Consider the following 24,769-nt stretch of genomic DNA (forward strand, 5'->3'; position numbering starts at 1 on the left):
AATTTTATAGTTTCGGTCTAAATTCATTAAACATGTGCTAAATTTAGATTATGGACAATTCATTTAGTATTTTCCACGGGTTTAAGATAAAAATGTACTGAAAGTGAATTGTGGAATTTTTTTCATGCGATTTAATACAATATTCTGAGATTAAAAAAATTATTGAAGCGTGAAGTTCTCATAAAATGAGTTAGCAATTCAATGGAATGTAATAATGGCATGTAAACGAAATTATGAGAATTCACTTGAACCATTAAAAATAAGTAATGAAATGAAATCCTCCCACTATCGTATGTTCCATTCATCGCAATAACTCTCCCTATGTACTTCCAGTTTTGCGTGAAATTAAGAACACATGACGAATACCTAGAATACGACAACCGCACCTACGCTATTTCCCGGGGGACTGGTGGGGGATGCTGATGGAGTGGGAGAAGGAGAATGAAATTCTTGGGGATCTTGTGAAGGAATTCCATTTGATTCTTACCAAAAACTTCCCCTCATCTCCCACTTGACATCCAACAACCAATACTGGGTGAGCTATGTACATTTGTATGAATATATCTACGTACTCGAGATGAAGTGGTGGGAGAATGAAAGGGGGTTGTAACAACCACCTACGCAATCGATAGAAGGCCTACAGGTTCTACTGAATGGACTGTACCATTTGTGTTCCTCTACTCCTACCCCCGAAAGAGAACACCCCACCTCCCCATTCGTATTGATTACTACAGACTGAGGGGGATGCTCTATCGACCCAGCCCAGCTGTATACCGGTTCATTCATAAATCTTCACATTTGGAGAGTTATCATCATTCTTGCAATATTTTTGTTCGCAGATTTTTTTTATTGTAAAAGGATTGCGGAGAATGTAATGGGGATACGATTGTTAGTTATCGATTATGGCGTTATGGGGAAATTTAGAATGTTTTTTTGGTCATTTGTCAAGATTATTTCCTGGTGGGAATATTCTTTTATGAAATTTAGCAATCGATAAAACTTATCATCGCATTTTTTTATATACTATTTATTACTAATATTAAATAGATTTCTATTAGCCTATGTTAATTTATTTTGAAAAATATTAATAGAATTATTCAATCGTAAAAAAGTAAGATCTGAGGAGCTTTCAGTTATCACTCTTTAACAGATACAATTACAAGAGCCAACATATCGGCGTTTCATGGCCCGTTAATTGCTCAATTATCTCGAGAATGAGTGGGTCTACGAGAAAATGTCAAGCGTCATTTTTGTGGATTTAATTTCCCGGAAAGAAGGGGGTGTTAAGATTTCTTCCTTATCAAGATCATTCTCTATTTATTGTCAGGCAGAAAATCACCCCGTCATTCTCACTCAATTTTCCCCGGAATTACACTTTTACTTTCGTACTTATCTCGTCAGTGAGCGAGTTTAGAAGAAAATGTGACAAAAATATTTTGTAAGAGAGACAAATAACCAATACCTCCTAAGTTTTCCACGTTTTTTTCCCATCGGTTGAAGCACTTCAAGCGTATGATTCCGTCTGAAATAATAAAGGGGAGGGGTTTCTCAAAAGTAAGAAAATAAAAAAATTCCGTCACTTGTATTTTTCAATTTATGATTTTTTACTGGAAAAATAGATAAAAACATTTAAGTTTCCACCGTTTTTAAGCTTATTACTCACATTTTCAAACGTACCCACGTATTATACTATTCTATGAATAATCATCAATCAATAAATTCATTATTTGTATTGATAATGTAGTAAGTATGTTTTTGCATTCATAAACGTAAGGCAAACAAATTCCAAAGCAAAACCATCTAATTATACGTAGCAATCCAACATTGTCATCGTTCATTTTCATCAATATGATTATTAATAATATTGCTAAAGTCCTTTTGCCGAGATAATCTCGTAGTGCATTCAAATTTCTTTTGGTTTATGATGTAAATGCATACGCTTTGAGAGATCATTTTTGTAAAGTCTGTCACTCGAGCACAAGGGAAGCACTTGCGTAGCTCACTGAACTGTCATTCATGTTATTGCATTGACTGCTTTGAGCGTACTTTAAGAATTTGAGATTCATCCTTTGACCGTGGCAATTGCTCTTGCAAGTCTGGATTGCCTGAAATGGCAACAGAATTTGTTGATTAGATCTAAATGGACCATTTAATTGCTGTAAAATTAATTATTACTTGCAAAAACATTTATTGAATAAAAAATGAAGAGTAAATTAACACGCAATAAATCGATCAATTGGTAAAATTTCAATTTTTATGGAAAAATAGTTACCTGAAGTAGAACACCAATGGGATGACGTCCACAGATGGTATTTCCATATTTTTTGAGATACTCAGTGAAAGCGGAGGGATTTAACGTCTCTATAATGTCCATACCCTGCGAAAATAGAATAAACAAGTGGGAAACTGCTTTGGTATTCATCATAGGGGGATATTCGCATATTGCGTCACACGTTTTTTAGATTTTTTAAGCTCTGTCAGTCGTCATAAAGGTCCCTTCCCTTGTATTTCTTGTACATAACGTAAACAAATTGCGAAACAAACTGTTATGGGTTTTTTGTAGTTTTTTTTGTAAAAAGGGACTGAGTTTTAATGAAACATTGGAATTAATTTTGGCTGCGAATAGGATGAAGCAATATTGAAAGAAGAAAACATGTTTACCATCTTATCGAGAGCTTGGATGGATCTGTAGATAGGGCCACTTGAGCGATCGTAGTAGGTGTATCGAAATCTATGGCCCCAGTGGCAAAAGTCCGACGAGATAACGAATAAATTCTGGGGATCGGCTATGTAAGGGGCCAACAGACCTCCGTAGATCGCTTCTTTCTCGGGTGTTAAGGATCCAACGAGAATTGGAATTATGGTAAATGCATTCTTGTGGCTGAAGATAAATTTATCGTGAGAACAACTGATTTTAGTCTATTAAGGATGTTTATCTATTTTTCAGAAAGGGATTTATCATTGTCGAGGAAAATTCTGATCTTCTGTAGATTAACTAATGGAAATATACTTTTAACTAATATAATATACTTTTGGGATGAATTGGAATAAAGTCTTGCAGTGAACTTCTTCCCGTAAATAATTCAATTATTTCGTGTTCCAGTTTTGAATAAACATTTTTAACGAAGGAAATGTATTAATTTTCATACTTCTCCATGACTTTAGCGATAAATGGCAGCTGCATCTCGATGCTGTGCTCATCCTCATCTGTATTCATGTTCATCCACTCGAATTCTCCAGTTTCCTCGAGCTCGCGACATACTGTGTTGACATTCAATCATTCATTATTTATTTTGGTAGAATTGTCAATCAGTTGTTGAGAATTTTAACAGATGGAGATGCGAAAGTCAGGAACAACGAGTGGGATCACTCATAAATTCAAAAATCAATGAAACAATTGCTGTCAAGGGCTCTCGACAGCAGCAGTTTCACTCGAGTTTCGCGACCGACAGGGGATTATTTCCTGTCCAGACATCATAAATGACTCGAGGATTTTTGAATTTGTAATCGATAAAGCTTATGAAGCGTTAAAAAATAGAATTTTGAGACGGAGGATTGTACCTTCCTGATCAATGGTGAGATCGTACAAAGGCGTTCGATATGTTGTGGCAGATGATAGAGCACAGCCTGGTAATCGTACGTGATGGGAGGGACCCAGAATAAATATTCTACGCCTGCAAAATCATCATGTTTATCTAAATGAGTTCATTTTTGGGATAAATAAAATTAATTGAGGTGTACCAGAGTATACAGAGAAAAAAAAACATGCCAAAAATCACTATGAGTGGTCGGATAATCGCGTAGGGAACCTCCTTTTATGATCATTTATATCTGTCCGGGGGAATTGAACAATACCAGTAAAAATAGTAAATTCATCTTACACAACACTAGGACTAATCTGTCGATAAGCGAACCCAGCACATCCCCCACAGTAGCTGTATCCAGCGTGTCTAGAAATAAACAGTAATTAAGTTTCTTCGAATGTTTCTTCAAAAAAAATTGAAAACATCGCGTTGTACTCTCTTTTATTTATGAATTTGTTCTCGAAGTAGCTCTACCATTTCGAGGGCCCTTTATAGGCTATACAGTTAGATCTTTCCATATTTTCAATTGTCTAGCTGTAAAGAGGGGTTCGGGAGAAATTACCTAATCATCTGGTAATCGTCACTCGAATTTTCTGATTTTTTTTCTGCAGTTCTGAATAAATCATTCGATTGATCGTAAGGATAGAGCTACTTGAACAAAAACATAGTCGCGATTGAACAAAAATTGTTCTAACGGGGCGATGATGGCCCTGGCTGGTCCATGAGACAAATCAGCAGCATTGAGCCAATCTTCCAGCTGCTTATTCAATTCACATCCTGGAACAGGAACAATGGGAGTTATTAGAGCATATGGTATTGATCGTTGGGTTGTTATAAACAACAGTGCCAACGAAATAATCGATTTCTCACGCTTTATAGCTTCTTTGTTGTATCGACTGACCTCTCCTTCATAATGTCATGAGTGATAATGCTTTTGTGAGTGATTTTATTCCTCAAGTGGTCATAATGATTGATTATGTACTAAATATTAACGATTCAGATTCGCATTTTCCATAACTATTGATAATTATTGAATAATGATAATTGATGATGAGTAATGATTATTGAAAAATTATTACCTGACTCGGTGTACCAACTGCCGGCGTGAGTGGCTCTTCTAGTAGACACCATTATTTTTGTTTCGGCTGGAGTCGGAGAACAATGACCCTGCAAGGGGTTGTATCAGGTGTAAATATCTCTCTCGTCTATTTTAACTGAACGATTTCGCACCTCCCGTGGTGAGATACGAATGGATAATCGTTCGGAGAGAGATTCTATACCAAGAGACGAAGTCCCTCCTGCTCGCAATTTTTTTTTCAGTGATAAGAAAAGTGGTAACCAAAGATCAGTGATTTTTACAGAACGATGACACAAAGGTACACAAGGATTATATCAATTCAGGGACTGTTGAGGACAGGGACGTAGCAGTTGTGGAGATGAGGATGAGGATTGGTCATGGTGGAATCAACAGTGTCGCTGTCAGGCGTTTCTGGAGGGTATCGGAACAGGGAGCTCTTTTATCGATCAGTGGCCAAGACATTTTCGTCTCAGGATTTGATTTGCGCCTGTTTTTCATTGCTCGAATTTTAGTTTTTGAACCATCAAGTAATTAGCGCTTTCCATAATTTTAACAGAAGTCGATGTTGAGTATTGAATATTAATTTAATTTGATCAATCCTTGGATTTAAATCAGAAGGGGTTTCCACATTCTACTCTTGATTAGCAAAAAGTGGTCTTATTCTTTAATCTTTGAACCTTTCGCACGATTTTTTAAAACTTCACTTTTCAGAACGGTTTCGTATTCGTAAAGTGGTGGTTTTTCACCCTCAACATTCATGTTTGTGCATTTATTTTTATTTAGAATAGACAAACAATGTTTTAAGTCTTGAAAAGTCGAGATTTTTCCTAACAAGATGCATAAACAATTTTTAAGTCAATTGTTAAATAAAGAGGCTCCGAACTTTTTCATCAATAACTATTAAACAAAAAATTTTATGAAATTAAAATACACATTCTAAAGCTTCTCAGAATTTTTGCAAGTTCTATAACGTTGATTATAGGCTTCAGATTTCTGATCTCCCATCGTACATAATTTGCATTTTCATGCATAAAATTGTCATTGTTAACAACCCAGGTAACAAACAACAGATGTCTACAGATGACAACAGATATTTATACGCCCCTCGTCATATTTCTCACAACTTTAATGAATGGAAAAAAGTTATTGTGGAAGACAAGTATGAATTCATCAGCAGTTACTGAACCAAAGAGATCAAACGGAGTTAATCAAAGATCAATATTGAATGAAAACAACCTTCGTAGGGAAGGGCTGGATCCATGGATCCGTGGCCGGTGAAAGTCACTGCATGATCCAGCTAAATCTGGTGGTAACTGGTTAACAGCTGATGATGGCAATCGAAACCCTCGTGTAAATATGTTTGGAAAAACGTCTATGTGAATTCTCTGGGCAGAGTCGGCAAAATTACACCTGATTGGCGGCTTCTCCAACGCGTATTATTTCGGGGGAATAACAAAAACCGTAGTCGCTCGAATACAGACGGAAATTTGGGGGCAATTAAGTGTCATTATAATCCACCTGAAAATAAAAACTGATTTATTATTTTGTTTGTAGAAAAAAAGGCAATTAAATGAACTATTGGCCGTGTGACAGGCGGGGTTTTGGATGCAGATATGAAGCTATTTAACGATCATAAAATGAATTAATTTATCCGGTGTGGAGAATAGCCAAAATTTGAGAGTATTTATTTACGAAATTATGCCACGTCCGTGCGGGTGAAAATTGCGTACAATTATTTTGTTCTCGTCTTTTATTTTCCAAAATAAAGAAGAGAGGAGATTATGGTAAAAATCAATGTCAATAGTTGGTAATTATTAAAATTTTAATAATTCAGACGAGGAGACGCAATTTTAGAAAGATTCTGGTACATATTTTTAACATATTTTTAATCTCCAATAGCGCAAATTTTGAAGAGCACATTGATATTTTTAATTTGTTGCAGGGGACCAGGATGCCCTTCGGCTTTGACTTTAGGAAGTAGCACTTATGATCAGTGAGTAATGAATAAAAATCAATTATGCTGGGTAATGTTTCAAAGGCAATCAAGTTGCCAACGAATATCCAGCCTGGAGTCGTAGCTTATTCATATGTAATCCTGATGATGAGTCTCATAGACCAATATTTCTTCATAGAAATTCTTTTTTTTTTTCAATGGGTCGGCTACCTTGGTATCCTCGATCGCGTGCTTAGACGAGTGCCAATTATCCACCAATTTGCGTATCTCTCGAGATTCTAATAATTATCGCCAGGTGTTTTTACGTTTTTAGAAATTGCGATGTAATATTACTTTTTAAAAAAATTCATTCATCAATTCAAATGTCTAGAAAATTATAGTCGCTTCTATAATAATCTATTGATAGTAAAATTCTCAAATTTTTTGAAAATCAATCTTATGTCCCTGAAAATAAAAAATTTTTGTTCAACTATGGTTAAACAGATGTGATCTTATTTTGCTCATTATTCTCTGTGCAGTTATTCTCTTATCTTATCCTTCATTTTACAGCCCCTATTAGTAAATTAATCCTCGAGTATTAAGTGACAGAGATCCAAGTGTCTAGAGTTATTGATTACGAAAAAAAAAAAATGTTGCACCAGTGTATTTTATGGGCATTTGATCAATACGTGCGTGTTGCCTTCCTGCATATCAAAATTTTGTTATTGGCTTCAGGTTCTTTCTGGAGTACGTGACAATCGTCCATTGCATTATCACCAGGAATTGACAATGCTATTATTGAATGCTGCATTCCTGCATGAAGAGCGTCTGTACAAAAACGATAAAAGTCACGAAACTGAAATAAAAGTTGGAGGAATTGAATAAATGAGTCAATCTGGTAACGGAATACTCCCGAAATTTCAATGTTATTACGGAAAAATTGGATAGTTTCTGTCAGGTATAATAGAACTGTCATCTTCAGATCTATAAAATAACAAAAGGGGTTTTACTATGTTTTCTTCATTTTCCGCCACATGTCCCCGAATTTTGCACACAGTGTAGATGGGGTATAAATTATTTAGTAAATCGTGGCGAATTCGCCTGCATAAAAAGTTAATCACGGAGGATTATTCGATTTGATTGATTTCGTGGGAGAAAGAAGTATCTAGCAATGCAAAAATTATTCTCGTCGGTAGAAGTATTTTTCTTTCACCCATTTGAAGGTCTCAGGGATGAATGGAACTGAGGCTTTACAAAACGCCTTTCGTATAAAACATTCTCCATTAAAGAAATATCATACGCAGTATCACGTTCACTGACTCTACATTTTACAGTTTATCCATAAAGTACCTTCACACTCACTAATTTTTCTTCAACTTTTTTTTCAGCGTGGGAATGCATCACCAATTAAGGTAGATCCTGTACATTGACTTGAAAAACACTGGTCTTTACTGATTTCTCGCTTTGAAATTTAGTGAGAGACTAATACAAACGAGAGAGCTATGCCTATTGATTAATACTAATATGAATATTGAAATAGGTAAAATCGCTGAATTTCGTAATCGTGGGTTCGTAAAAAAATGAAAAAGTTTTGAAATTGAGTATAATTTAAAAATGAAAACGTGTTTTTTATGATAAATAATTACAAACACCGCCGTACTTATTGCTCACCATCTTGTTTTCTTCATTTAAATAACCGTAATGCAGATTTTTCGCAATAAGTTCGAGAATGCAAGCTACGATTATCAATAATCTGAGGGAATTATCCACGGGAAATACCGAATTTCCCCAACGATTTCATTGTTATTTGAATTCCAATTTACAACCTTGAAAATCCAAATGGGCCTCTCATCGGAATTCCGTAGGGAATGGATAGAGAATAAATTAGAATTAAATTATGCAATCCATATAGAGACACATGGAAGTGATCACCACTTTTCTGGAATGTCTTCGATTTTTATAGCATCGCCACTGACACCGTTGATCATACAAGCATGACTTAAGTTGTGACCATTGCCCGGTGTTAACCATTCCCTCATGAGTCTAGTACAATGTAAAAGTATTCCAAGCAGAAGACCTTCAATCACGTGAACGAATTGATCACAAGTCCGACGCGATTGATCATCCTGTTAAAATCTACAATCTTCGAATGAGCGTAATAATTACGTCATATGTGGATACCTCTTTTTATACTCTAGTATTTCATCATTTTTGTTTTTCATTTCAGTGATGCCATTAACCGTAAAGTGAATTTTTAAAAACACTGATTCCGAAATAATCAGGTTTTATAAAGTGCTTGGAATGATAATGAAATTGGTCTATATTATTATTCTACTATCACCATGTACTTTTTTCATTAAAAAATAATCCACATAATCCGATGTTCCATTTTTAGAAATGCTATTTATTAATACGCTCATTCAAAGTGATTTCGCAATTGCCAGTGATTGCAGATGATAAACACGACAATTGTGCGTTTTACTACATTATTGTAGGATAATAGTAAAGCATTGCATGACGAATAATTCATAGAATGTCAACAGCATTCATCACCCTAGAACTCCTGATACATAAATCAGCTGAAAATATCGGACATCCGAGATCCGCTGACAGACAACTTGTGTTGGTTTTTGGAATAATGAGATAATTAATTTCCAAATCGTCAACCGAATCATCACTCGAATTCCATTATCATTGTGAATAAATCCCCCCTCCTCCCACCCACTAGGATGTTTTCATTTCCATGAATGAGCTGCAGAGATGTTAAAAGGAGGAGGCAGACGAAAAATGAAAGATACCTGTATCCCTACTTTGACGGTATAACGGCTAAAGTGGACAACAATTCCACCGGGTGATGTGCGGTGGCAGTTGGTAGTTGTTCGGCATCAAGTTCAGAACAAGTTATTAGACGCAGTTGACCGATATTATCAAGTTGTGATATATTTTTATGCAAAAGTTGAACGAAAGGAGTTTCGCCGGATTGTCGTCTCTTTTCCTGTTTATCGTATTAATGATTGTCTGTTTGTGTTAAATTTATTTGTTATTTTGAGTTGAATACTCTTAAAAATTGTGAAAAATGAATCCTGAGGTGAGTGATGATGAATTATTAATTACGTTTGAAAACTGCAACTGTTTCACTTTTTTTAATTAAAAATGAAAGAAGAGAGTGAAACTATAGTTGTAAATATTTATGAAATTCTACGAAGACTTTATCTGAAAATTTGCAATTAAAGAAGTCGAAAGTTACAAGTTCATTTGATTGGACTCTTCGTACTCTTATGATTTATTATACCAATGACTAATCAAGTATTTTGAAATTCTGTGATGCAGAATTCAATGTCAAAAATTTTTAATTCAGAATATGAAAAAGAAATGCAACGTAATTGTGCAGAAAATTGTTTTGAATAAAATTCTAATTAATTATTCTCAAACTGACATTCTTTTTCTTACTAAAACTGAAAATAGAGTCAGTTGCACTAAGCACCATTGTTGACAAATGGATCAAAAGAATAAAAGGATAGTAATACATTGTTATCAAACTCCGAGTAAAGATTGACGATCCTCCGCTGTTTAAAAAACTATTTTTATGTTTCTAAAGATAAAACAGTTGAATGAAAGGATTTTAGTTTAAATAAGTATTATTGCGTTCCTAATGGTGTAAAAATTAGTGTTGAATTGAGCAATAATAATTAGGTAGTAAATTGTGTCAAAGAAAGGTTTAATCAATCATTCCTGGCCCTTTCCAATTTCAATTTTCTTTCTATACAATTATGAACGGAATAGGGAATGACATCGATTGCATTTCGAACAATTTCCGATTAAGGAATCAAAATAATGAAATAATCATTATAAATCCTAATCAAAGCCCCGTTAAAATTGCCTCTCGTTAAAAATTTCGACAGTGTTTTATTTGATCTGAGTAAATAATTGTGTCTGTGAACCTTGAGATAAAAAACAGACCTTCCTGTACCCTATAATAATAAAAAATCATATCGCGTTTCAACATTTACCTGAAGGTAATAAATAGTCAAATTAACAGCGCTTCGTTTAACATTATGTGGCAGAGAAGCAAAAAATATGATTATATATTGAGTAACGAGTTCCTCTTAGCGTGAACCTACAATAGTAGACAGAGTGGTTTCTTCGAGCACGTGAATTTCATGGGGGGTCTGATGGGCCGTCAGACTTGATGTTTATTGGATCTTCCATGGACAGGTGTCGGCACTTTCCCTGTCATGAAACCTATCATAAAGCAATTTACCTCTAATTTATCTCAGTTGAATTCAAATACAAGTTACTTTTTAACGTATATTGAAATAAATCTGGGCTCTATCTCGAATAATGTTGGATCATCATTTTTTTTCTCAAATTCTAATGATATTGAGTAATTAGAAAATTCTTCAAAATAATTCTCCGAAGTAGGAACATTTCTAAGGGATAATGCAATAGTCCCTAATTGAATATTAATTTCAAGTTAAGAAATTTGAGACGGCAGTTAATATACTTTTTCGGCTACGAAGAATAAACGAGTATTTAAATATTCGCATAATTATGCATTAATTAAACTAAGTTTCAAGATAATGTGAAGAAACTCTTCAATCCTGAAATTAATCTACTCATTCCCCAAATATCATCATAAATCTCTGATTATAACTAATACTATCCAAAGTCTGTCATGTAATATGCAATTAATATTCAATTGCGTTCCTGACCATCAAGACCGAAAAAAATTAAATAATCTAAGGAAATCCGTTTTGTTTTTCATTGGTACATTTAATTCTAATGAGTTTTAAAAATTATCATTCCGTAAAATTAGGGGCTATTGACAATTCTGCAATTCCCACAGGAAACTAAGAGCTTATTCTCCATAACTAATTGTAAGTCTATTTGCATTATTTTCAAGGTTCCAGTGTGAATCGTCCTGGAATGTAGAACAAAAAATTCTAAAGAAAATCAACAAAGCAAAACCGTTGAAATACGAATACGTTATGGGATCGTGTTAAACACGTATATTATACAAAAAATTCGAATCCGGAAATTGTAAAGCCTTGAGAATTCCAGCAATCACCGGGAACAGTGCGTGTACCAGGTCGATGAAGAGTCACATACTCAATGAATAGAATTTTTAATTATTCCACCTGATCACGTCTGTACAAGATCATCTACCTCCGTAATTTACGGAAAAGACAGAGTAATTGTTCAGGGTCATTTGCTGTAAGACTTCGAAATTGAACCCAACAAATTCCAGCTGAAAGGTGGTTAATTGCTTCTCGCTTCGGTTTTACTCCTCTCAGTTCAATTATCTGTCGTTCAATAGTTTGTGACGAGTACAATATAACTATGAGAAATAATAACCGCGATCCAGTAACTCTAGTAACGGAGCGGTAAAGGAAATTCTAGTGAAGGAAAGTGACAGTCCTTGGAGACCGAATGGGGCTAACGGCACAATCAGCGATAACAGATAATTATTGAAAATAATAATTGTAACGAGTGGTAATAGGAAAATGTTGGATCATTCCCGGAACTCGTGTCATTGTGACTCCACGTATAGCGAGTGAGATGAGTCATTGAATGTTTCCATGGAAAACCCACTGGTTCATTAACCCATATGCGAGGTTTTCCGGCGCCGCTGTGTCTAGTCCGTCTGTTCTCCATTCCAGGGCATTATAAACTAGATTAGGGGGAGGTTCGGTTTGTAAAGAATTCATCAATTTGTTTTTAGAAAAAAATGTCGAGTTACTGATAATAAAAGTTGAATATATTGTGTAGGATTTAGTTGTTCTCATTCTTCATATTTTCTTCATTATAAAATTCGAGAGAACGAAATTATGAGATAATGAGTTTATCAAATCAACATGTCTGAATCTTTCCATTAACTATCAATTTGAAAACAATCATTCGCGGTAAACAACAGGAAAATACTGATATTGCAAATAATGGTAATTCACTACGTGTTTTCCTTGAAATTTCTAGAACTCCTTAAAATGTGATTATAAAAAATGTTTGTACTTCGTGAAAATCATTCATGATAAAGCTACAAGTATTTTCCAATGAATTGGAATGCAGTGAATTATGCTGATTCAACATAGGGCAATTGAGCTGAACTTTATCGGCTTTGGTATGTACAAACAACACTAACAAGTGGTAAAGAATTAATTCAAAGCTCATTGTTCAGCCAATACTTTCAAAGTAAATGGGTTGGAGACAACATAAAACGTTTTTTGTAGAGATATTTGAGATCTACAAGAATGTCTGATAATATATTTCCGTGGAGTTATGCATTTCAAGGATATTTGCGAAATAATTCGTCCACAAGAATGAACATATAAGTGATATTTAGGCTCCAATGGAACATTTTGTTAAAAAAAAATTAGAAACTGAACTTTCATTTTCATTAAATGAACTTCTTTCTCCCATCGATAATCCAGGGCGCTTGTAAGTAGAAAGTGCTGCAGCCCTTTCTCATTCTCACCCGAAGAATAAAAAACATCAACTAATTTTTTGTTACAACTTCAATATTCGAAAGTCAATAGGTTTACTCGATGATGCCAGGAAGTATTGTTTCATAACGAAGATCTAGAGATTGAGATTGAGACTGTAACTATCAGACATCAAGGACTTTTTGTCTGTAAACATAAACTCTGTCATTTGAATATTGAAAAGTGTCGTGTCATTTCCGACTTCATGATGCTAAATAATGATCAAAATTATAGCTATATTCTGTTGGAAATGCTGTATGGTGTGTAGCTCAGTTATTGTCGGTCCAATTATCGACATCCTTGAGGTCCTCGAATGACTTTGAGAATATTCATTGATAATTTATCGATAATGGAATGATAAATTTCCCGAAGAAGTATAAACTAGCTGCGATGGGTGGCTGCATCTCGACCATTGACCATAGTTATTTTTATCTCCTGAAAATTACCTAATGACGTTGTATTTCATTTCAGGGTGGAGTGCCGAACCCAGGATTCATTGGAGACGATGGATTCAGTAAAGTTGACCTCGGAAAAATCGACAATGATATTACTCACAAGGTAATAATTTAATTGATCAATTATCTCCATGAGGACTGCTTAGATCATCCAAGAGCTGACCCTTCCGCTTAAAACAAGGCCTTTTCCATTTATTTGGTGATTCATAGATCCCGATAGATTTTTTTAATTTTGAAAATGGCAGTTATCAAGTAATGAGTGAAGGCTAATAATAAGTACCTTAAGAAATAAAACGACTTTTGCCTAGTAAATATTTTTGGCAGAAAAAATTTTTCTTTCCAGTGAACGAATCAATCGGTAATTTGTCTTTCAGGATCTTAATCCCGCTGTAGAGCTGAACAAACTCCCTCTCTCTAGTCAACCCCCTCAGACACTGCCGGAAGACAATCGACCAACATGGGGCAACAGTTGGGAATTCCTGATGTCCTGCATAGCAATGTCAATAGGTTTGGGAAACGTTTGGCGATTTCCCTTCACAGCATACGAGAATGGTGGAGGTGCCTTCCTGATTCCCTACATAATAGTGTTGTTCCTCGTGGGAAAGCCCTTCTACTATCTAGAGATGATACTCGGACAGTTTACGAGCAGATCATCCGTGAAGATGTGGTCTGCAGTACCGGCATTCAGAGGAGTCGGTTGGGCCCAGATGTTCTCCATGGTATCAGTGGGCACTTACTATTGCTCCTTGATGTCCATAACTCTTCTGTATTTATTGGGTAGCTTCAGCGCAGAATTACCCTGGGCCACATGTCGTCCTGAGTGGGGAAACAACTGCGTCCATTCGGGGAAATCCAATGTCACTCGCCATTCTTCAATTGATGCTGGAGTGATGAAAAGTTCTGCCGAACTTTATTTTTCGTAAGTTCCTAAATTTTTTCTTGAAAAAATAACTGCAGAGGACGGCATTGCGACGATTTATGTGAATTATTAAATAAATTTTATTGGAATCTGTTATTGGAACTGAATAAATTCCTAACTTCCTTCAAATAAAATTGATTCACGTACAAATAAATATTTTTTATTCCTAAATAATGATTTTTAGAAAAGCAGTGCTAAAAGAAAAAGCCAATATTGATGATGGAATTGGTCTGCCAGACTGGAAATTGACAGTATGCCTCTTGGCAGCCTGGGCCTGCATATTCGGCGTCCTGGCCAAGGGCGTTAAGAGTTCGGGGAAAGCAGCCTACTTCCTCGCAATCTTCCCATACATTATCATGATAGCTCTTCTGATTAGAGCTGTAACTCTGGAAGGTGCAATCAACGGTATCATCTTTTTCATAAAACCTAATTGGGATAAACTGTTCGATCCCAATGTATGGTACGCCGCTGTTACTCAGTGTTTTTTCTCACTGTCCGTGTGCTTCGGAGGAGTTGTTATGTACTCCTCTTATAATGATTTCCGTCATAATATTTACAGGTGAGTGCAACATTCCATTGATTCATTCATCGGTCGATTGTAGAATTTTTTTCAAAAGTATTTTATCCATTTAGAGAAATAATTCCGATATATATTTCCTTTTGTTTTCATTTCTCGTCCAATATTCAATTGATATTGAGTTGAAGGTACACTCAATTGAGTTTTATCGTTTCACAGAGATGTTATAGTTGTCACCACATTGGACACGTTCACGAGCCTCATGGCAGGCTTCACAATATTCGGAATCTTGGGTAATTTGGCTCATGAGCTTGGAACCGATGATGTCAGTAATGTTGTGAAAGGTGGAACAGGTTTAGCCTTTGTATCTTATCCAGATGCTATTGCTAAATTCAACATACTCCCTCAGGTGATGTCAGATATTCTAATGCCTTCGACACAATTCGAGAAAAACTCAAAATGGTTTCGAAGACGATTAATAACTGAGAAATCGATCATTTTCGAATTCTAGGTCTTCTCATTTCTCTTTTTCCTGATGCTATTTGTTCTGGGGATCGGCAGTGCCATTGCCCTCACTGGAGGAATCATCAGTATCATCTGTGATCAGTTTCCTGGAGTCAAGTATTGGTATGTTGTCCTTGGCACTTGTATTTTTGGATTCTGCGTAGGAACTCTGTACTGCACCCCGGTAATTATGAACATTCATTCTTTTTAATTCTATGAAATTTAAAATAACGTTCACATCGTTTCGCACAGTTAAACTCTAACAAAAATTGAATGAGGTATTTGCGACACGAATAATAGAATTTGGCTTGCGAGTTCTATCCGTCAAATCCGAAATTTCGATTTTTTTACGTTAGAAGAAATTTGGTGTCAAGACTCGTAATATTATCTTTCTTGACGGAGTCTGGAGCATTTGTCGATAGTTTAGCAGAAGTAATTAGTAAATAATAATTAAAAAATTACCGAGAATGAAAATGATGACATAATGAAACATAATGATAAAGTAATGAAGCATACTGATAAAATACTTTTGTAAGTGAATCCAATTGTGGATGATTTCAATTATGACGAAAATTGCATCAGCTGTTATTGAAAGAATGTACTATGACATCAGTCTAATCGGAACGACATTGTTATTGTTCGTAATGGACGAGCTATATTGTGACGAGAGTAATTTCCCATGTGTTTTATTTTTTTACCACCATTTTTTAACGTTTCACAATAGATTTTATTTCCACTGGGGAAAAATTAAAAAATTTTACGCTCACCAAAATTCCAATGGAAATTTCATAGATTTTTTCGAAGCTCCTCTGTATCATTATCTTCTTTAGCTTTTCGTTAGATGCAATGTTAATTTGTTATTATTTATATATATCCCATAGTCATTAAATTATTGATAAGAATAATTTGGAAAATTTTTGAATCGTCATTTGTGATTAGTGATATTTGAAAATATATTAGGGAGGTCAGTTCATCCTCAATCTCGTGGATTACTATGCCGCATCGTTTATCGTCTTCTGCCTTGCGACATTGGAAATTACCGGAGTTTTCTGGATTTATGGCCTTGAAAATTTCCTCAGCGACACTGAATTCATGTTAAACAAACGGCCCGGGGTCTATTGGAGATTCTGCTGGGGCATCGCAACACCACTAGTACTCGCTACAATCCTTATCTACACTATTGCTACGCTAACTCCGCTCACTTATGGGGGAGTTTATTATCCCGATAGCGCATATGGTGAGTTATACCATAATTTTGTTTCAAAATCTGAAATGGCTCCAAAGATTTGATTTTTTTCTCTGAGTCCCATCATTGGGACCTTTTAAAATCTGGCCCTTTCCTTCCAATGTTTATCTCCCGATTGTATTCGAATTTATGATTTACTTGCATAAATAATTTTTAAAGAATTATTTTTTTTATTCTGAACACATTTCTGTATTTCTATAAATTCAAGTATATTTTGAATTTCCCTGAAAGAATACATGATTCATCCATAAGAATGAAATTTAAAATAAATAGTACTTCTTAGAGTAATATTCATGAAAGTTACAAAATTTCCCTTAAAGAATTCAATTGTTATCTACCGTAAATTTATTATTGTCCTGATGATAGAATCTTTATAATTGCAGCTGCTGGTTGGATACTTCTATCGTTCGGAGTTCTTCAAATTCCATTTTGGATGGCATACACATTCCTCAAAAATCGTCATTTAGGTCTATATGAGGTAAGAAAGTACCTCATTAGGATATGATAACTCACATGGAGGATAAACCGCCCTGAAATTTAAAAGCCGTTCGGGCTTTTGTTCATCGCATCGATGAGTGTACCACTTCCAACTTTCATATAAAAAAGAAAAATAATAGAAAATCTTTTTTTGTCGAGAAAGCTCTGCATGAAAAATTTGAAAAATTAATCCAATGAGACCCATTGAAACACTGACTTTCACTTTATGCACGAATAATGGAATATACTATTCCGTAATTGTTAATTACAGATGTTCGAAGCATCATTCTTGCCCACCGCCCTCTGGGGTCCTCGATCCGCTGCTGAACGTGCAGCATGGAAACAATTCAAGGAGACATTACGAAAAAAGCAATCGACAAGAACAAGTTCAAAGCTCAAACAATTCATTTACGTAATTTTTTGTCAAGAGGATAAACTAACGTAAATATGTAATAATCCCTTCCCTGATGATTGTAAATATTTTTTTTGTTAATTCACAGAATAGTTAAAGCAAACAGCTTTCAGTATTATAACTCACAAGACGAGCAATAAGTGCGAAAGATAAATAAATGAACTGTGATTATTTTCCAATGACATGAAATAATCCATCCTTCAAGAGACAATGAAGCAAGACTATTCCAATATTACATCAAATGTAGTGATTATTTCATCAGTCAGTCGTCTATCACTTCAATTCAATTATCACAATATTACGATATTGTATTAAAGATGTTTAAACTAGATGTGTAAAGATTACCAAAATAATTTCGAAAATTGATTACATTGTTACTATTTCATGTTGTTATTTCGAGGTAATTCTCACTCTGATGTCATTGATTGAAATAAAATGTGACGTTTTCTATATTGATCTGAGGGTTCATTTCATCATGATTCGAGGAAGATTATCATTAATTAAATAAGAAATATTTTTATTATGTTGGCTTCAGTATTAGACACGTAGCAGAAGTTTCAAATAGCAATATCTTGTTTCTTAAAGAAAACTAGTTCACTACCTATTAATTGAAATTTAATGAGGAAGCAAACTTATCGGAATATTGACCTGAAAATGCAATGTATGTTAAGAATGTTACATTGACATAGAAATTTGGGAAAAAGGTCAGGTTTTGTGATAAGAGAATGTGTACTGAAGCATTTTGTGAAGTACTTCAAACAGTATTTTCCGACGAATTAGAGTGGAAATATTTGTGAATAGGATTATCATTTATTGGAAGAAGAATACTCTAAAAGTGCGTTGACCTTTTTGGAACGACAATATCACAACTGAAATTTTAATCTGGCTTCCAGGTCTTTTGCAGTTATTTAAACCGCCAAAATTTCATGGCTCGCCTTCAGAACAGGCGAAAATCCCCCGCGTTAAAAAAAAACCCTATGGTATTCATCCTCCAATACACTATTTTCACTGCAAAATTAAAAAAAAAATTGTGGATACACACAGAATGATGACAAAAATACCGAATTTGATGAACCGTAAAGGACATCCAGATCGCCATTGCTAATACAAATTTCAAAAAATTGTCATCGACTGGAAACCCCAATTAATTTGTTCATTAACAATACTACTGAAGATTTGCTGAAATTTATTGAAGTCCTGTAAAATCATTGGGCAGACCCGGATATCCTTGATAGTCTGGAGACCTTCATGAAAGGCTTCTAAGGGTCTCTCATTCATGAACGCTAATTATGGTAAATGCCTGGCAACAGTTTTTTCAAAAAAAAAACTGAGCATTTCGAACTCTCCATCAATCATCTTCACCAAACATCGCCTGCTTATTCCCCATAAAAAATTCCAGTATTAATACACCACCGATTGTATTAATGAGTGTCCATGACAGGTGTATCCGCAGTCCATTAAAATAGTCGTGCAAGTTTCTTATCTGAGGTGAAAATGACAAAGAGGGGGAGGGGGCATTGGGTTTAAAGACTTTAAACACTTGATATCAGGCGAAAGCTCAGTTTTCATATTACTGGCAAACTGATTGGTACTAAAGTTCCTGACATGTTGTTGCCGCATTGTCAGCATATACAGCAGTAGTTCAAATTTTTTCACCTCAATTTGTTCACTTAAGACAATAAAACTTGTGCGTTCTTGACATTGCGTTCAATATGAAAGTGGTGAGTAGCGTAACAGTTTCGTTGGGAAGATTCAGTGACTAAAAATATGCGTTTTATCAGCATAGTTAAAAAATACCCATCAAGTTTGACGATAACAATATTTCATGAAATAAAAATTAAACATATTGAGGTAATTTTTTAAATAATTTTTCAGAAAACGATCGCTGGCGAGGACAATGTGGCATTTGATCCCCAGCCAGAGGGCAGCATAACTTCATTATCAGAGACCAAAACCTCCCAAGAAGAATCAAAAGAAAGAGGATGGAGCAATAGTATTGAGTTTCTCATGTCCTGTGTGGCTCTATCCGTCGGTTTTGGAAATGTCTGGCGATTCCCATTCACATGTTACGAAAATGGTGGTGGTGCATTTCTTATTCCATACATTATTCTCTTGATATTGGTGGGAAAGCCCTTCTATTACATGGAGATGATACTAGGACAGTTCACAGGGCGAACCTCCACCAAAGTCTGGTCATTCTGTCCGGTATTCACAGGTGAACGAAAGTTATTAATTCACTCTTAATGCCCTTTATCTACCATATTCGGTATCTATATTTCCAATCATTTGTATACATTCATTGTTCTCCAGAAACTAAAGCGACCCATGACAATAATTTTTATATTGAAACAAATTATTTGCTCATGTTTTCTTCCCAAGCTCATTGCATAACGTTTTAGTCGTAATTACAATTTAATTACCTCGAGAAAACATTCCGACTTTGAATTTTTGAAATTCAAACTTTGTTGATACTCTGATAAAAGTGCGTATTCATTCTGTTATCAATTTTTGTTAGTCTAAGCGGTAATTCAATTACTTCATTGTTCACTTCGTGACATTATCATTATCGTACTTTCAACGACGGATTAAACATGAAAACTTCATTTGGAATATGAAGTCACAGTTTTTTTGGATTCATATAAAAAATTGCGCATTTATATACCAATATTGTTTGTTTAAAGTAGAATAACAGTATTCTCCTCGTACTAATATGATATTCGTAGAATGGTATTCAATAATCTTTGGCTTATTAGGGAGGCCCAGAATTTTAAGTTGACATAACGTATGACTCCCAACCAATATTGCGCTCAAATCGACCAAATTAATCAATTAAGTCATGCTCCAGGTAATTGTGTACTTGGCAGTATGGAGAAATCGCATCTGCCAGCAATTAAATTCATTCTCATGAATTTCTATGATCATTTGTCTATCAACAGTTCAGTTTAAGGACTGACTCAGCACAATCTCTAAATATTCGCATCAATCCGTCGCAGATGTTGTCGTTAATATGCGGTTAATAGAAGAGAATCTCGAAAGAGTGATATGAACGCATAAAAGTCAGTACTAATTGAAATAAATGAAGATTCGGCAACATGTAAACACCACGTAACTCAACAATTGTCAAAAGTTCCAAACACGTGATAAGCAGTAAATTTTCCACGTTGCAATCTCTCTAACTCAATATCTTTAATAGTTGTAGTTCAATTAATAATCTATCAATAGTCAATTTATCACGAAAGAATGTTGTGCCCATTAAATACGCTCGTTACCGAGATGATGAAATATTTAATTTTGTTTCTTAATTAATTGGTTATCATCTACTCCGTATAGGCTTAATATATGAATAATAAACCGTTACTATCATCGTAAAATTAAATTGCACGTCAATAAACATTGATTTTGCTTTTCATCAGGTGTTGGATGGGCTCAGATGTCTTCGATAGCAACGTTAGCCACATACTACTGTTCCCTAATGGCACTGACACTTTATTACTTTGTAGTGTCATTCGCAGATCAATTACCGTGGGCAGAATGTAGAGATGAATGGGGGGATTATTGCGTAGATTCAGGAAAACTCGACAATAGTGGCATTGAAGGGAGCACACTGAACACCAGCCATATAGCGCAAAATGCCGGTTCAATGAGAAGTTCTGCAGAATTATATTTTTCGTGAGTAGCCCAAAAAAGTTAGCAAAAGTTCACGGAGTTTGAAGAATATTAAAAAAAATATATTGAGTATATAAAATATATTTCTCATCCATTTTGATCATATATTCCGTACAAATCTGGAAAATATGTGGAATTGTACCAAATCCTATATATTTTTTATAAATTTTTCCAACGGAGAACTTTCAAAGCGCAACTTCTGTTTTGCTAAAAGCTGGAAGCATTTCGCTTCGCGCGATAAATGGATGAAGTATTTCGATTTCTAAATTATATGATACTCTTCAAGAAAAATAGTCCTGAAGGAGAAAGCAAATATTGATGATGGCATTGGCCTGCCTGACTGGAAGCTCGCACTTTGTCTCGCTGGGAGTTGGATCTGCGTCTGTGGTGTTCTGTCACGGGGTATCAAGAGCACGGGGAAAGCATCGTATTTTCTCGCTATTTTCCCTTACATCGTCCTTATAACCCTGTTGATCAGGGCTATCACATTGGAGGGGGCAATCAATGGAATAATTTTCTTCATAAAGCCAAACTGGTCGAAACTGTTGGAGCCAGGTGTCTGGTATGCTGCTGTCACCCAGTGCTTTTTCTCACTGTCAGTCTGTTTTGGTGCGATCATTACGTTCTCCTCACATAACAACTTCAGGCATAACATCTACAGGTGATTAGCCTTGCCCTCATATATTTTTGCAGATTTACTTTGGTACAACAAAGATTTTCCTCAAAGTATTCATATCTCTGTTAAGATCCACGTATAGTTGACCGTATTTTTCCATTTCCAGAGATGTCATAATAATCACGAGTCTGGATACTATCACGAGCCTGATAGCTGGCTGCACCATATTTGGAATCCTTGGCAATCTGGCTAAGGAGATGGGAACTGAAGATATTTCAAGTGTAGTTCGAACTGGCACTGGTCTAGCCTTTATCTCGTACCCTGACGCTATAGCCAAATTTTCATTCCTTCCACAGGTCAGTAATCAGGAAAAATCCATCTATTTGATTCATCACCAGAGAAAAAAGTTCTTATTTTCAGGGACATTTGGTTGATCTTCAGTAATCCATCTCTCTCCAGAAACGTATGTCCACTTGTCAGTGATAGATAGTCATTGGACACTGACTAAAATAACCCGAATAATCAACAATTTTTACCACTCAAATTTAATGACACATTCATAAAAGTTCGAGATGGATTAATGAACATCGGTAGCATGGTGTCCCTTAAAAATGACCTTTCCTTCTATGCATCATAAAACCTTTTCTGCAGATCTTCTCGGTTCTCTTCTTCGTGATGATGTTCGTTCTCGGCGTTGGCAGTGCATCCGGTATGGCTGGAAGTGTGATAGCAGCCATAACAGGGGAATTTCCAAACATTAAGCATTGGCAAATTTTGTATCCCACCTGTTTCATTGGATTTCTCATTGGGCTCGTATATATCACTCCCGTAAGTCTTGATTAATATGTTAATAAAATAATTTTCACAAATCTTCCCAGAATGTGCCATAACAGAGCCCAAATCCACCGATTCCTTTGGCTACTCGGTGACTTAATCGCTAATTTCGAAGGAAGTAGTCGGCAATGAAATTATTTTTAAATGTTTTAGGGAGGGCAATTCATCCTAGTCTTGGTGGATCGTTACGGAACATCATTCGTCGTATTCATATTAGCCTCCTTCGAAATAACTGGCATCATGTGGTTTTATGGTAAGAACCGAAAATCTCGTGAGCCAACTAACTAACGTTCTTCAGGTTCTAATAAATAAAATGTCAACAGGAATCGAGAACTTCTTAGAGGACGTTGAGTTTATGATCAAGAAGGAGCCCAGCGTCTACTGGAGACTCTGCTGGTTCATTATAACTCCTGTAACCCTCATCATAATATTTATTTATACTGTCTCAACATTGCCACCATTGACTTACGGTGATGCAACATATCCGAAATATGCGCACATTGCAGGAGCAATTCTCTTGACCTTCGGAATCTCACAAATTCCAATTTGGGGAGTTGTTGCGATGATCAAGCGAAGAAGTACATCACCCGGAAAAGTAATTATCAATAATGAATCAGAGTTAATTAAATAATGAAACGATGATTACAATGATTAACAATGATGTTTTGGTTAGATGATCAAGAAAGCATTCAGCTCATCCAGAGAGTGGGGTCCACTCAAGCCAAGGGATAGACAGGAATGGTTACACTTCAAGGAAGAGAAATTAAAAATGAGGAGTCTGAGAACGAGTCCACGATGGAGACAAATTATTGATGTTATTCTTTTGATCAAGAGCGAGTCATAAATCTAGGAAATCATTTGTAAATAATCATCGAATAATCGTAGATATGAGGACGCACCTGAGCTGAAAATATTGCCTTAGGCGAGATCATTAAGAGTTCGTTAAAAAATTAGTAATTAAGAAAAATAGTAAGAATTTAATCTACGAATTCTTGAACGTTGATTGCAAATAACTAGGATGATAGCAGGTGTAAATGAGATTAGTGAAATTATCGACAGTAGGGATGGGAATGACATTTTGAGTCGTGTTGTATGACCGCATATTCCATCTAGATAACACTGACAATGTCAAACTACTCAACTTATGGCAAGAAACATATTACACCACATGACTGGTGATGTGATAGTCATAAATTCATCACATGATGAGGAAAAAATAACTGTCATTTTTCCATCCCTAGTTGGAAGAACCACGTGAAAAAGATCGTGGAAGAGATTAGCAAATTGGCCAGAAGATTCTATCAGATTCTTGTTGTTTTTACAAAGGCAATTGGATTTCTATTAAACTTTTCACTAGTGTGTGATCGATTCCATTGTAAAATGTTACCCTATTATCAGTATTTCTCTGTAAATTCGAGTGATTTTTCTGTTTATAATATCTGAATTATTCTCGAATAAACTTCATTGTTTTTTACCATCATTAGCATCAAACGAATCAACGCTGTCATTGTAGCACGAAGCATATGTGTCAGTCGGGCAATCGAATGTCAAATAGGACAACGATTGTCTAAACACGTGGACTTTGTTGCGCATATGTTCTAGAGTCATTTATTATGATAGTGTGCAAATTGCCTTCAAACTCACCTCAACAAAACGAAAAACAAGCAATCCTCATGCAGAATGGAATTAGTAAAACGGGACAGGAAATAAACTCCTCCGTTAATTACTAGAATCCTAATAAATCATCTTTAATAACCTCTTTAACAAATCTTCCGACATCTGAGCTCCATAGACAGAAAAGCTTTCATATTGGGGTCTTTAACTTTTTCAATAATAATTTTCTGAATGTCAGTATTACTGTCGGCCAGTTTTTTGCTCAACTTCTCGGCGTAACGTATCCACACGCAGTTGGCACAACCCCTCATACAGCAATTCGTGGGTTCCACTAGATCATCGATCGAGTCTGTCTCCTTTATGTCCTTTTCACTGAGTATAGGTCTCCTCGCTTTCCTCTCCTCTCCATTGTCAGTATTTCTACGAGAACTCGAG

At 35.4% G+C, this 24,769-nt stretch overlaps 3 protein-coding genes across 3 annotated transcripts in view; 2 read left to right on the forward strand and 1 right to left on the reverse strand.

The window, feature by feature from the left end:
• Nucleotides 1-1,578: 1,578 nt before the first annotated feature.
• The window catches only part of LOC135171911 (protein MEMO1), a 37,096-nt gene continuing 13,905 nt past the window's right edge, over nt 1,579-24,769 (reverse strand). Inside the window, exons 2-9 of the mRNA XM_064138373.1 lie at nt 4,664-4,751; nt 4,280-4,361; nt 3,882-3,950; nt 3,562-3,674; nt 3,150-3,261; nt 2,662-2,881; nt 2,273-2,377; nt 1,579-2,105 (exon numbers count right to left, since the gene is read on the reverse strand). Of these exons, the coding sequence (XP_063994443.1) occupies nt 1,968-2,105; nt 2,273-2,377; nt 2,662-2,881; nt 3,150-3,261; nt 3,562-3,674; nt 3,882-3,950; nt 4,280-4,361; nt 4,664-4,751 (927 nt within the window). The 3' untranslated portion in view covers nt 1,579-1,967. The remainder of the gene's footprint in view (nt 2,106-2,272; nt 2,378-2,661; nt 2,882-3,149; nt 3,262-3,561; nt 3,675-3,881; nt 3,951-4,279; nt 4,362-4,663; nt 4,752-24,769) is intronic.
• On the forward strand, nt 9,294-18,060 carry LOC135171695 (sodium-dependent nutrient amino acid transporter 1-like). The gene is made up of 9 exons (XM_064138314.1): nt 9,294-9,683; nt 13,546-13,632; nt 13,904-14,448; nt 14,633-15,007; nt 15,185-15,374; nt 15,477-15,653; nt 16,430-16,706; nt 17,099-17,193; nt 17,464-18,060. The coding sequence occupies exons 1-9, from the start codon at nt 9,672-9,674 to the stop codon at nt 17,635-17,637; spliced, it is 1,932 nt and encodes a 643-aa protein (XP_063994384.1). The 5' UTR covers nt 9,294-9,671; the 3' UTR covers nt 17,638-18,060.
• On the forward strand, nt 19,169-24,200 carry LOC135171707 (sodium-dependent nutrient amino acid transporter 1-like). Its single transcript, XM_064138321.1, has 9 exons — nt 19,169-19,325; nt 19,480-19,819; nt 21,018-21,273; nt 21,557-21,931; nt 22,053-22,242; nt 22,538-22,714; nt 22,874-22,973; nt 23,044-23,315; nt 23,394-24,200. The coding sequence occupies exons 1-9, from the start codon at nt 19,317-19,319 to the stop codon at nt 23,562-23,564; spliced, it is 1,890 nt and encodes a 629-aa protein (XP_063994391.1). The 5' UTR covers nt 19,169-19,316; the 3' UTR covers nt 23,565-24,200.

This window comes from Diachasmimorpha longicaudata, chromosome 2 (genome assembly GCF_034640455.1).
Source record: "Diachasmimorpha longicaudata isolate KC_UGA_2023 chromosome 2, iyDiaLong2, whole genome shotgun sequence".
Classification (NCBI taxonomy): Eukaryota; Metazoa; Arthropoda; class Insecta; order Hymenoptera; family Braconidae; genus Diachasmimorpha; species Diachasmimorpha longicaudata.

What these genes read in the sequence shown, in the direction of transcription:
- LOC135171707 (XM_064138321.1), top strand. An exon ending in ATTCTGTCCGGTATTCACAG is followed by an intron (nt 19,820 to 21,017) that starts GTGAACGAAAGT and finishes GCTTTTCATCAG; the next exon opens with GTGTTGGATGGGCTCAGATG. An exon ending in TTCAGGCATAACATCTACAG is followed by an intron (nt 21,932 to 22,052) that starts GTGATTAGCCTT and finishes TTCCATTTCCAG; the next exon opens with AGATGTCATAATAATCACGA.
- LOC135171695 (XM_064138314.1), top strand. An exon ending in TCTGCCGAACTTTATTTTTC is followed by an intron (nt 14,449 to 14,632) that starts GTAAGTTCCTAA and finishes AATGATTTTTAG; the next exon opens with AAAAGCAGTGCTAAAAGAAA. An exon ending in TTATCCCGATAGCGCATATG is followed by an intron (nt 16,707 to 17,098) that starts GTGAGTTATACC and finishes TTATAATTGCAG; the next exon opens with CTGCTGGTTGGATACTTCTA.